General features: G+C 43.0%; 1 protein-coding gene across 1 annotated transcript in view; it reads left to right on the forward strand.

Annotated features, from left to right (window-relative positions):
- tulp4a (TUB like protein 4a) overlaps nucleotides 1–14,433 on the forward strand; it is a 113,659-nt gene that overhangs the window by 54,292 nt on the left and 44,934 nt on the right. The window contains exons 4-5 of the mRNA XM_084314984.1: nucleotides 5,137–5,265; nucleotides 9,009–9,170. Of these exons, the coding sequence (XP_084171110.1) occupies nucleotides 5,137–5,265; nucleotides 9,009–9,170 (291 nt within the window). The remainder of the gene's footprint in view (nucleotides 1–5,136; nucleotides 5,266–9,008; nucleotides 9,171–14,433) is intronic.

Below are 14,433 nucleotides of genomic sequence, written 5' to 3' on the forward strand. Positions count from 1 at the left end.
CACATTGATGACTGTTGTCCACTGTCGCCCCATTATTGAAAAAGTCTTTATCCGTTGTTCTTATCTCTTGCAAATCCGGCTGTCATCAACAACCAACAACAACCAACTGTTCCCGTTGTTTTAATCTCTTGCAAATCCGGGTCCCAACGGCACCAACTGTAAGATTCTGATCAAACTGGCCAGTATCACGTCTTCGTCTGTTTGGCTCTCCATCCAATTCCTCTGCGTTGTGTACTTTTAATGGTCCTGACGTCTCCGATACTGGTAGATAAGATCCTTATCTCCCCCCCGTTAGTGCAATCCATAAACCATAATACTTCTCCACTTCCGTAAGAATTCGACACTTCGACACTGTGAGATACCTTATGAGGAGAAGCGTTGTTTTATTGCTATAAACAGAACCTCATGTTATCAGATGTTATCAAATTGTATCGTCCTTGAAGAGTCTATTTCTAATGATCTTTCGGTGTGTTCATATTATCGTCCTTTTGCTGTTCAGTCCAATAGTGTTCAGGCCTGTTCGTTAGCCTAAAACCATCCTCGTGGTAGCCGAAGCTACTGGTGATGTGCCATTCTCCCCCCCCCCCCCCCTCTCTCTCGTCGAGAGGAGAGAGTCTCTTCTGGTTTCTTCCCTCTTAGTCTCAGTCAGATTTTAGTCTGCTCAACACCCGGAAACACCGTTCGACTTATAGATGTTCGTCGTCGCAACGACGGCCCCGCATTCTGGTTGTCATGTGACGTGTTGTCATGACAACTGCGTTTAACCTTTCACACATTAAAATGCAGTTTCATTCACTGTTGCATTAAGATGAACCTCTCTCCCTCCTGCTCATCGAGACAGTACACTCTAATCTCAGATGTTCTAATGAGGAATGTCAACAAACATTCTCTCGCTGGCAGTGTGGCTCACAACAATCACCCTGCTACTGAACCACCGTCTCCTGCTTCCACCGTCCGCATGCACTTCGACCTCTCTGACCCGGCACCGTTTTAGCTGTGGTCACTCCCCCCAATCTATACATCACATACATTGAAAAACCACCATTTTCTCTCAATGGAGGAGATCAGACAGGTATCGGGGGGCGAGGGCATGGAGGGATTTGTAGGTGAGGAGCAGGAGTTTGAAGGTGATGCGGAACTTGACTGGAAGCCAGTGGAGGTGGATGAGGGTGGGGGTGATGTGCTGCCAGGGCTTGGTGTGAGTGAGAACCCTGGCAGCTGAGTTCTGAACATACTGGAGCCTGTCCAGGGCTTTGCTGGGTAACCCGAACAGGACTCCATTACAGTAGTCCAACCGGGAGGTGATGAATGAGTGGATCAGGGTCTCAGCCACTGAGTCTGAGAGTGAGGGTCGGAGACGGGAGATGTTTTTGAGGTGGTAGAAGGCAGACTTGGTGACGGATTTGATGTGGGAGTGAAATGAAAGTGTGGAGTCAAGGGTGACGCCCAGGTTACGGACTTCGAGAGACGGGGAGATGGAACAGCCGTCAACGTGGAGGAGGAGATCTCCAACCTTCCCGAGCAGTGCCTTGGGGGCCACAACCATGAGCTCTGTCTTTTTGCTGTTGAGTTTCAGTAATTTGGTTGACATCCAGGTTTTTATGGCGTGGAGGCAGTTGACTACAGACTGTGGGGGGAGCTGGGAGGATGCTGAGGTGCTGATATAGAGCTGAGTATCATCGGCATAACAATGAAAGTTGAGTCCGTGGTGACGTATAATCTGACCCGAGGGGGAGCATGTAAATGGTGAATAGTAGGGGACCCACTATGCCCATTTAACACAATCAGTATCATTTAGATCAGCTTAAAAAAGGCAACAAAAATATCATTAGACATTTTTCTTTTTGAACTCTTCCAGACATTTATATGAAAAACAATCTATTGTTTTTAATACAAACTGTACAGTGCCACGTTTTGATATATTGAGCTTTACACTTTATGTAAAACATTTTGGAACTCACAACACACAACCTAAAACCCCTCCCTACTTCCCTCTCCCAAACCGTTCCTACAACAATTTTTTTTATGTTGTATGATCATGTGTACATTTATTATGTATTATATTTTTTATGTTTAAATATCAACATTATCTGTCCAAATGCTCCCAATGTACAAATGGGGACGAAGGGACATTTATGCACATGTATTGGGACTGCCCACCAGTTAAGACATTCTGGAAAGATGTGACCCAACAATTATCAAAACTCGTATCTTGGAATATACCTGTACACCCCTCTGTATTACTATTGAATGATTGAGTTTGCAGTAAATTCACAGCTAAAGAGATTGGTTTTATCGGGTATCACAGTAGCTAAAAAGCTGATCGCATCACGCTGGTTTCAACCGGAAAAAATGTGCCGGAAAGTTTGGTTTCTTACATATCTCGATGTGATTTATCAAGAAATATCTACAGCAAGAATTCTGGGTCTCAATGAATCCAAAATGTCAATGTGGTTAGAAGTGGTGGAGAGAATAAAAGCTAGCTTATAATGGTAGTGTCTGGTTAGGAGTGAGGGATAATGGAGGTACTATCCAAAGAGGGGTCCGGGAGGGGGGGGTTCGAGCTGGAGCATATGTGTGTAGGTTTTTAGATAACAGGTATTAGGGGTATATCCTATATAAGACAATTAACTAAAATGTGATTTCATTGGATGTGCACTGACAACTAATGCTTGTATATCTTATCGTGTGTTGTCATGTTTGTTTATGTGTTTGTTTAAAAAATAATAAAAAAATAAAATACAAAAAAAAACATTATCTGTCCATCCTCAGTAAATACTATCAAACTACTCTGACCTCATCTGGTCTTTCCAAAGACCAGAGATGGGACACGAACACACACGCACACGCACACGTACACGTACACACACACGTACACACACACACACACACACACACACACCATGACCTGTTTCAATCTTATTTAATTCACTAGCTTAGATCATGTATAAAATGACTATTCTGATTAGGGGTGGGACAAAGAAATCGATACTGCGATATATCGTCGTACTTCCTCTTGCATATACTGGAACCAAGTATCGATATTTAAAAAAGAAATGCTTGCCAATCCCATTTTACTGCATTCGCAATGATTGGCATGAGGTAAACACACTGAAAATGTTATCTTATTAGATAAAATGGATGATGTATATATTTTTTTTTTATTGCAGATGGTAACAAAGGTTTCCGTTGGGGACATAATTAATAGTTGGTAATAATCAGTGTGTGTTAATTAAAGAGGCACTATGCAATTTGTTGTACATTGTTTCATGTATAATTGGGCAGTTTGTGATGCACAGAATCTGATAAGCTTTCATGTAAATTCTGTGAACAAATACACAATGCCTTTTTATGGGCATTTTCTCTTCTTCAGTTACACAGATATCATGACGCCAAATATCGGTCTTACTCTCTCCACTGTTATCTCCCCAGCTAGGGTATATAGACAGACAGTTCTGGACTAACTATTTTTTTTTTGTGATAAACTGTTCCTTTATTTTCCTTTTTCCACACGAAACAAGACACAACACAATACAGTAACAATAATAATAAACAAGACATCACAGGACAGTAACAGCAATAATAACAATAATGACAAGACAATTACATTAAATCAAATCGTTCTAATATAAATTAAATATATAAAGGAAAAGAAAAAAAGGAAGGAAAACAACCATACCCAGGTGAAGCTCAGCAGACCAGAACACCACAGGAGTGTCCACCCACCCCTGCTATCCAACCCAAAAAACAGCACCCCCATAGATCACAGGCCCACTGCACATAAAGCAGAGCATCCCAAGCCTCCAGCCCGACAGCTCCACGGCTCCCGGCCCATGAGAACCCCAAGTCCAGCATCCCAGGGAACCAGAGCACCACGCCTCAATGACACTCCGACTCCCAGAGACCCCGAACCCGGGGCCCCCACTGCCCAGAGCCAAGATCAGTTCTGAACTAACTCTTGTAAACAACAAATCTCTTCTCACATGGGGGACAAAATCAAGTTTATCTATTGGAGGGTCCTTTGATATGGACATTTTAGATCCAAAGCAGTGTTTTTGTAGTTCCTGATTAAAACGGGTCCCCCAAATTATTCTCTGATGGTAGCATCATATGAATATCCAAAGCCCTCTCAAATCCTTTTGAAAAAGGCAGACATGTTGAATAAAACACTGTAGGCTAGTAGTTTTAACAGGATACATTTTGTCCTGTTAGCTGACACAATTATCTGCCAAATCAGTTTTGCTTCACAAAAAATTTTATTCCGAGAAGCCAAGGTGTGTCTCCTGAGAAATGGTTTGACAAGCACCGACACAGATACTTTCCCTTTATCTTTAAACACGTACAGTACATCTATGATCCGCTCTAGGTGTGATGTGTAAACAGTAACAGTACGTTAATCCTTCCTGTGTTCTCACGCTAGCGCCTCGTATCCTTCCTCTCTGTCCTGCCTTCATCTTTTCTATGCAAGCTTCATTCTCTCTCTCTCTCTCTCTCTCTCTCTCTCTCTCTCTCTCTCTCTCTCTCTCTCTCTCTCTCTCTCTCTCCCCCCCCCCACTCTCTCTCTGTGAAAAACTGTGTGAGTTTGTGGGCTTTGCATATCATCAAAAATATAGATCCAGTGGTCAGCAGCAGTCCGTGAGAGATTAGATTGCTCACTTTTTATTTTCATGAATGAATGACAAAAGCATGAATAACGCACTCGCTCAACTCAAGAAAACCGTTGCTATTCGTACCGGGTGTGGACTCTTATGAATGTGATTCCATTCCAGTGGTGGTACAGTTACGATTCTCAGCTATTTGCTTCCAGTCTTATTGGTGTGCAGTAGTGCACTGCAGTCTCCATACGGTGACATTTTCCTGCCATGTTACTGATCTGAAGAAAGGAAGTGAGTGTGTGCGTGTCTGTGTGCGTGTCCGTGTGTGTGCGTGCATGCATGTGTGTGTGTGTGGGGGGGGCTAATAGAATCTCATTAACTAAGACATTCAGGATATTATCACCTCTTTTGCGTCACTTTGAAAATGAGGTTAACCCAATTTCCGACTTTTTCCTCTATCCAGTCTAAATTTAGCTGTGTGATATGCATTCTGCCGAGTTCTCATGATTTATTCAACTTTTTTATTTCCTGTGTGTGTCAGGTGGTCCTGGTGCGATGGAACGAGCCCTTCCAGAAGCTGGCCACCTGTGACACAGATGGAGGCATCTTTGTTTGGATCCAGTATGAAGGCCGCTGGTCAGTGGAGCTGGTCAACGACCGCGGTGCTCAGGTGAGACAGGCTGAAATATGAAGGGAAGTATGTCTCAGGAGCAGTGTTGTGCTAGTAGTTACTGAAAAATAGTAACTAGTTACCATTACTAGTTACTTTATTTCAAAAGTAACTCAGTGAATTTACTAGTTACTTACACACCCAAAAGTAATGCGTTACTCTGAAAAGTAACTATTTAGTTACTTAAAAAACAAAAACATTTCAATTGCTCCCATTAACTCAATGGTGGCCAAACCCGAGGTAAGTCGGGTTAACTCGCCATGCGTTGGGCGCCAGACCCGAGATTTCTCGGGTTTTGGTCATTTATTCCTTTATTCAATATTTTTATTCATTATTCATCCAGGGACCTTGGTGTTACCATAGGGAATGAGTCTGAGGTCGCCAAAGTGCAATACCGGCCGCATCCAGCTAGACGGCGGTATCAAGCACCCTTTGTAACCTTGTATCTTGGCCTGTGTAATGGCCAAATGTCTCTGGTTTCACTTTTCCTTGTCGGGCGAGGGGAGCGGTTCTCCCGGTTCCATTGAAGCGTGCCAAATATCCCCGATCCATATGTTGTGGCCGGTTATGCCGTGGAGCAAATAGACATTGGATGTACCAGATGGCGATCAAACAATTGGAATATTATTTTTGGAATACTCCCGATTAGGGCTGCACGATTAATCGATTTTAAATCGAAATCGCGATTTGGAATGATGCAATTATCAAATCGCAAAAAAATTCATAAAAAATCGCAATATATATATATTTTTTTACTCTTTTAAAATTTGTTTAACCAGGAAGTCCCATTGAGATACAAGATCGGTTTGGGAGAGGGAGGTAAGGGGTTTTAGATTGTGTGTTGTGAAGTTTAGACTTCAGAGAGGGAGAGTAAAGTACAGAAAAAAAGGTACCGTTGGGTACCGGTATCGATTCCCAGGTAAAAAGAAACATTTTCAGGCTCTGTGTCCCGAAAAGACCCACCGCATAGGTCAGATGCAAGCCGCATTTTACAATAAACCTCTGTGGGGCTGCTTACATTTTTTTTTTATAATCGCACATTTTATCGCAATCGCAATATCTGTCAGAAAAATCGCAATTAGATTATTTCCCAAAATCGTGCAGCCCTACTCCCGATCACAGGTAAGGATGATCTGACGTCAATTTTAGCTTGATCCTGCAATGCTTTTATACCGATCGGGCTGATAAGCGTTTTTAGTGTTCAATACGAATGCCGTTACTGACAATCAAATAATCAGAAACGACCCCCCCCCTTCATGCATTCACGATGGAACATAATACCTATGATATAGATTTGATTTCGGAATAATAGCGTGTACAGGCAAGAAACGGCAACGTCTATAGTGGAATTGACGTATGAGGCTATAACTCAGCATTTCGGGAATTACCCTAGACCGCTCTAAACTAAAACCATACTTATATTCACCACGGTATAACACGGGAACGTATGGATGGAAAAATTCATTCTTTTTCACATATTGAACGATAGATAGGTGATGTCAAATGGGCCATAGTATTGTATCCATAGCTATAATATAGAATATAGTTATTGTTCTGAAGGTCCAGATTAACACTGAAAGTCTGCGTTTATTATTTTGTATAACTTGTATATTGTTTATATATATAAGATATATATCTTTACGCCATCCGTTTGCATAATAGTATTCTTCGCTCGCCTCATTGGGTCCCGCCCTTGACATTGGAGGCGCCACCAGACGAGCCCCCCAGACATGGTTCTAGACATGTTCAGACAAGTTCAGACTTGCCCATAGCAGGCGCATTGATTCCGGACAGGTAACTCGGCTGCGCCCTAGAAATCAGTCTGAGTATATATATTGTGGATGGTGCAAGCAGCCGCGAGTCGGCAGTATCAGAACAGGAGAAGCAGCAGAGCGAGAGCGTGATACGTCCGGTACAGTTGTACACAGACCTACAAGCGGTGTATCGTTACAGATAGCTAGTAGCTACTTAGATACGACTATAATATTGTAGAGCCATTATTGGCGCAGTATAGTGACTTGTGTAAGCGAAGTAACGTGGAGAAACGTATAGTTAAACCCAGCGGCGTTTGGATCTAACTACTCATTGAAGACCGTCTGCGGGCTAGCTTCCAGTACAAACGAAGCTAGCTAGCTACCATCTATGCCAACGGGCTTTTGGATTAATAGCTATTAATTACAAGGACCGGTTCCGTACGAGACCCCTTTTCTTCCAGCGACGACAGGATTATCCGACCAGTCTCCAATTCCTCCGGAGCTTGGAGCTCCCGAGGGAAACCATTGTCTCCAGCTACCCTTGCTTTCCCCGTATCGCCTCGTCTCTTCTCACTCCCTGCAGAGCTCCGGTCGAGTATTCGTAACCTAGGAACTATTCATTACCGCTGACTTTGATACTCTGACATTCTATTATTAAAAGAGAAACGTGATAATTCAGATGTATGTTGCTATGACGATTAAAATGCTTATAAACCAGGTATCCTTGTCCCCGTGCCGTCAATTGAGTGTCCGCCATTTTGTCTAACTATACTGTCTGGCTATTAATATTCTTTAGTAGTGGTTTAATCTAAACAATCTTTAATACAGTCCGGGTTGTGTAGCCCCTTAGCTACAGTTATAGCTCTACAAACAAGGTGACGCACTCCTATCTTTTAAAGCGCGGCCTAGCTACAGCGGGCCGCGTCTAATGGCGGTCGCTGAATGAGTTAATGCCCTTACAGATTCGTACAGTCAAAATCTGTTGATCAACTTGACAATTTCCAGTGAATGACACCTGACAAAGTCAGTGATGTGTAGCGTCACTTAACGTTTCATAATGGTACCACTGGCTCATGCTAGCTTAAAAACTGAGCCCGCTATGGCCTTCAAAAGACAGTGATGGTTTGGATTTTTGGACATAGCGTGGTATGAAATACTTGCCAGTAGTGTAAGGATTAGGGCTGTCACATTATTTTCGAATTTCGAATTTAAGAGATTTGAACTTGAAGGGAGAAATGAGAATTTGAAATATCTTTTTATTATTATTATTTTTTTTTTTATAATAATATTATTTTTTTTAAACGGTCAGGTCATATAGATGAGACTGTGCTGAAAATAATGATACCAAACATTAGGTTTTAACCTTCCACAACAGAATACTGCAGTCCAAATGTATTTCCGATGCTTGATTCTTCTCTCAGACCGACGCAATGTCTTGAAACTATTCTGTTTATTGGCGAAGCGAGTGTATTACTAGTAGTAGTAGAGTAAACAAACACGTCCACAACGTGTCTTCGCATGACACAGGAGTCAGGACTGTGCTCAAGCTCGCTACCAATCTACATAAAAATAACGCAGTAACGCAGTGACGAACCATTCTGTTGCACCAAGGTCCCTGAGCCCTTTTCACTGTGCTTGCTTGGCTGCACAGCCTCTCCAAGGGCCAAAACTCTGATGTAATCTAAGCCACAGTGCTATAGATAACATTGTATGTAGAGTAAAAAAAATTCATCATCAATAATACAGTACATCCACATAGCTTTTAGAAATGTGCAGAATAAAAGTATTGCTTTTGATATATATTTCCAATGGAGAAAAAAAAATGGAAAAAGACATTTGAAATATTTTTTTCTTTTTTGAAAAAGAAAAAAATTTATTAATTAAGATTCAAATGCCAACGTAACGAACGAACGTTCGAACGTTTGGGCTCAGCCCTAGCTCCTAGTAGGTCATCTCGGTGTCGTTTAGCTGACCGCTTCTTCTCCGCAGGTGAGCGACTTCACCTGGTCCCACGATGGAACCCAGGCTCTCATCTCCTACCGGGATGGCTTCGTCCTGGTGGGCTCAGTCAGCGGGCAGAGACACTGGTCCTCCGAGATCAACCTGGAGAGCCAGATCTCCTGTGGCATCTGGACCCCTGATGACCAGCAGGTAACACACACACACACATATATATACATATATACTGTGTATATATTAGAGCTGGGCCGTTAACGGCGTTACCGGGCTAAGTTAACGCCGGACTATTATCACGCGTTAAACATGACCCGAGCGGGTCATGGGTGAAAATAATTACCATATCAAAACATCAGCTGCATGACAATGGAGGACGCTGTGAGCAGTGTGAAGCCGGGTTTGCTTCAGGGCTATTTAATTTACAAAAAGCTTCCCGATGGAAACCTCGACAAGACCAAGGTGCAAAGCTCAAATGGCTTACTGTAGGAGTTCCTCGAGTCTCAAATATCACCTAAGCAAAAAGCATCAAATTGATGTTAGCAAGGAAGGTGCCTGCCGGGCCAAGCACTGCTGCACCGGGGACAAGTGTTCGTCAAACTACACTGTTTGAGTGCAACCGAGGCAAGCCCATCAGCACAGCTTCATCAGCCAAGCTAACTAACCTCCTAGCCCAGTGGATTGCAGTCAATTGCCGGCCTATCAGCGTGGTTGAAGATGATGGACTCGAGCTTCTTCTCCGGGCGGCAACAGGCTACCTGCGAGGCGAATATCATGAGGAGAATCCAGGACCAACACGCCACAGAGAAAGCTGTGAAAGGTGAGAAGTTGGCCAGGGCGGCGTGTGTAGCAATGACTGGGGACCATTGGACATCTGTCAGCAACGATAACTACCTAGGCGTTACTGTACACTTCATCGATGTCAGCTGGGAACTTCACTCGTTCGCCTTGGGTACGTTTATGTAATTTAATTTATTTAATTGACCACGGTTAAGTTGGTTTCAGGCTGGATACCCAGCCATCCAACCATATTTTTTGATGATGATGTCATCAGAAGACACTGAATCATTGTGTTGTGTTAATAATGGGATAGTTTGGATTTTTATAACCCTAACTCTATATCTTACTTACCATTGATGTTGAGCGGTAGAGTCCTGTCTGCTGTTTCTCATCATACTACAGTAGCTGTGGGTAGTTAGCCCTGTTCATAATCATACTACAGTAGCTGTGGGTAGTTAGCCCTGTCCCTCATCATACTACAGTAGCTGTGGGTAGTTAGCCCTGTTCATCATCATACTACAGTAGCTGTGGGTAGTTAGCCCTGTCCCTCATCATACTACAGTAGCTGTGGGTAGTTAGCCCTGTTCATCATCATACTACAGTAGCTGTGGGTAGTTAGCCCTGTTCATCATCATACTACAGTAGCTGTGGGTAGTTAGCCCTGTTCATCATCATACTACAGTAGCTGTGGGTAGTTAGCCCTGTCCCTCATCATACTACAGTAGCTGTGGGTAGTTAGCCCTGTTCATCATCATACTACAGTAGCTGTGGGTAGTTAGCCCTGTTCATCATCATACTACAGTAGCTGTGGGTAGTTAGCCCTGTTCATCATCATACTACAGTAGCTGTGGGTAGTTAGCCCTGTTCATCATCATACTACAGTAGCTGTGGGTAGTTAGCCCTGTTCATCATCATACTACAGTAGCTGTGGGTAGTTAGCCCTGTTCATAATCATACTACATAGCTGTGGGTAGTTAGCCCTGTTCATCATCATACTACAGTAGCTGTGGGTAGTTAGCCCTGTTCATCATCATACTACAGTAGCTGTGGGTAGTTAGCCCTGTTCATCATCATACTACATAGCTGTGAGTAGTTAGCCCTGTTCATCATACTACAGTAGCTGTGGGTAGTTAGCCATGTTCATCATACTACATAGCTGTGGGTAGTTAGCCCTGTTCATCATCATACTACAGTAGCTGGAGGTAGTTAGCCCTGTTCATCATCATACTACAGTAGCTGTGGGTAGTTAGCCCTGTTCATCATCATACTACAGTAGCTGTGGGTAGTTAGCCCTGTTCATCATCATACTACAGTAGCTGTGGGTAGTTAGCCCTGTTCATCATACTACAGTAGCTGTGGGTAGTTAGCCCTGTTCATCATACTACAGTAGCTGTGGGTAGTTAGCCCTGTTCCTCATCATACTACAGTAGCTGTGGGTAGTTAGCCCTGTTCATCATACTACAGTAGCTGTCGGTAGTTAGCCCTGTTCATCATCATACTACAGTAGCTGTGGGTAGTTAGCCCTGTTCATCATCATACTACAGTAGCTGTGGGTAGTTAGCCCTGTTCATCATACTACAGTAGCTGTGGGTAGTTAGCCCTGTTCCTCATCATACTACAGTAGCTGTGGGTAGTTAGCCCTGTTCATCATACTACATAGCTGTGGGTAGTTAGCCCTGTTCATTATCATACTACATAGCTGTGGGTAGTTAGCCCTGTTCATCATCATACTACAGTAGCTGTGGGTAGTTAGCCCTGTCCCTCATACTACAGTAGCTGTGGGTAGTTAGCCCTGTTCCTCCTCATACTACAGTAGCTGTGGGTAGTTAGCCCTGTTCATCATACTACAGTAGCTGTGGGTAGTTAGCCCTGTTCCTCATCAATTTAACACAAGTACATCTTATTGAACATCATTTTGATATTTCATTACCAATTATCATAGCAAAACAGCTTTTTCAGTCTGTAATGCATTTTGGAAACGGGAGATGGGCTCATGGTGTAATGAGCCACCTGGCCTGAGAAACGTAAGGAGGAAAGAAAAAGTAAGGACTTACTTCTGGTCATTATTTGGGTAGAACACACATATTTTGAATGCCTTCGGCAGACTTCAAATGAGCCATTTTAATCTAGATTAATCTAGATTAACTCCAGGATTGCAGATAGATTAATCTAGATTAAAGAAATTAATCTATGGCCACCTCTAGTATATATACAAACATACATACATGCACACACACACACACACACACACACACACACACACACACACACACACACACACACACACACACACACACACACACACATACTGTACATATACACACACACACACACACACACACACACACATAGATACATAGACACATAACATACATACACAAATGCACACACACAGACGCGTACATATATACATACATACACACATAGGTGGAAAAGATATATTAACCCCCTGTGGTAGTGATAACAGATTGCTACCATACACACACATGTGCAGACGTCTGCAGCAGACTCCAGATAGATACATGGACCCCTGCAGCACTGTGCCAGCCTTTGAATACTAATAAACGGAGAGATCCGTGTTGTTGTTGTTTGCCAGTTGTTAGTATTCATTCTTCTTATTGCGATGCAGAACCAGACACACCCTAGGGGTTTGTCCTGAGAGTCAGCTAGCGCTTTCTGTCTTGCCTATGTGGCTGTTTTGTCAGGTAGTGTTGTTATTCATGTTTCATAGTTTGCCAGCTCAGGTCAGATGTCACCGTGCTATCAGTCTACATGTGTTTCTGCCCCCACACCCTCCCCCTCCTCATGTTTCCCTGTTATACTGTACTGTTACCTTTCTTTACTTGCGCTCTCAGTCTTCTCCATATCCGTCTCTATAGAGGCCTCTCGCTGCATGTTTACCACGCCCATGTTGTCCTCCGCGTTGGAAGAAACAGCGGTTGCTATGTGTTGATGTTAGGGATGGGCACCAGTAATGTCTTCCCAGATCCAGTACTCGCATGAATTACTGGAGTAGTGCTCGAGCAATTGTTTAGGGAAATCTATTTTTAGAGCGCATCTTAAAACGCATGGCAGCAGCAATTACGAGATACACACACGCTACCAATTTCATTATGTCTTGCTCCGCGGACATAAGAACGCACGGCAATATACCCCATGCTTAATGCGTATTGTCACTCAACACAGTCAGTTACCATTTGTAATAATTACATTACCTCCACTCTGTCTACAGCAGGTCTCTCCGCTCATGGAATGACATGTCCATATCAATAGTTTATGAGCGCTATGCAAAGTGGGCGACATGTTGTAGGCACAATTTGGAAATGCACAAACACGAACTGATGTTTTTATCTTTTAGATAACGCTAAAAGAGCTCCACAGCTCCACAACAACTCACGTGGGATTTCAGAGCGAGATTTCAGAGCGATATTTCAAAGCAAGATTTCAACGCAAGTTTTCTGTTTCGTTGCTACGAACAGGCCCTTTTGGGGGACGTATTTGGTGGTAACCAAAAAAGAAGAAAATTGAGCACCCTCAAAAACTATTCGAATTCATTTGAAACGACGAGTACTCAAGTAATTAAGTAATCGATTACTCATGACCATCCCTAGTTGATATACTGTATGAGAAACGTATCAACAAAAATGTAATACAAATGTAAAAAAAGAAATAAAAAATTATACTAACGTCTTATTAAATTACTGGATCGTGTGAACGAGACGCAGTGCAACTTGCTTTGCACCAGGGAGAGTGCTAGCATGATGCTGTTCCATAATATACAGATGACAAGAGCACCAGAGAGAGAGTGCTAGCATGATGCTGTTGTTCCATAATATACAGATGACAAGAGCACCAGAGAGAGTGCTAGCGTGATGCTGTTCCATAATATACAGATGACAAGAGCACCAGGGAGAGTGCTAGCATGATGCTGTTCCATAATATACAGATGACAAGAGCACCAGAGAGAGTGCTAGCATGATGCTGTTCCATAATATACAGCTGACCAGAGCACCAGAGAGAGTGCTAGCATGATGCTGTTCCATAATATACAGATGACAAGAGCAACAGAGAGAGTGCTAGTATGATGCTGTTTCATAATATACAGACGACAAGAGCACCAGAGAGAGTGCTAGTATGATGCTGTTTCATAATATACAGACGACAAGAGCACCAGAGAGAGTGCTAGCATGATGCTGTTCCATAATATACAGACGACAAGAGCACCAGAGAGAGAGCTAGCACGATGCTGTTCCATAATATACAGATGACAAGAGCACCAGAGAGAGTGCTAGCATGATGCTGTTCCATAATATACAGATGACAAGAGCACCAGAGAGAGTGCTACTAGCATGATGCTGTTCCATAATATACAGGTGACAAGAGCACCAGAGAGAGTGCTAGCATGATGCTGTTCCATAATATACAGATGACAAGAGCACCAGAGAGAGTTCTACTAGCATGATGCTGTTCCATAATATACAGATGACAAGAGCACCAGAGAGAGTTCTACTAGCATGATGCTGTTCCATAATATACAGACGACAAGAGCACCAGAGAGAGTGCTAGCATGATGCTGTTCCATAATATACAGATGACAAGAGCACCAGAGAGAGTTCTACTAGCATGATGCTGTTCCATAATATACAGATGACAAGAGCACCAGAGAGAGTTCTACTAGCAT

Source organism: Notolepis coatsorum, assembly GCF_963971535.1.
Source record: "Notolepis coatsorum genome assembly, chromosome: 5".
In the NCBI taxonomy this organism is placed as follows: Eukaryota; Metazoa; Chordata; class Actinopteri; order Aulopiformes; family Paralepididae; genus Notolepis; species Notolepis coatsorum.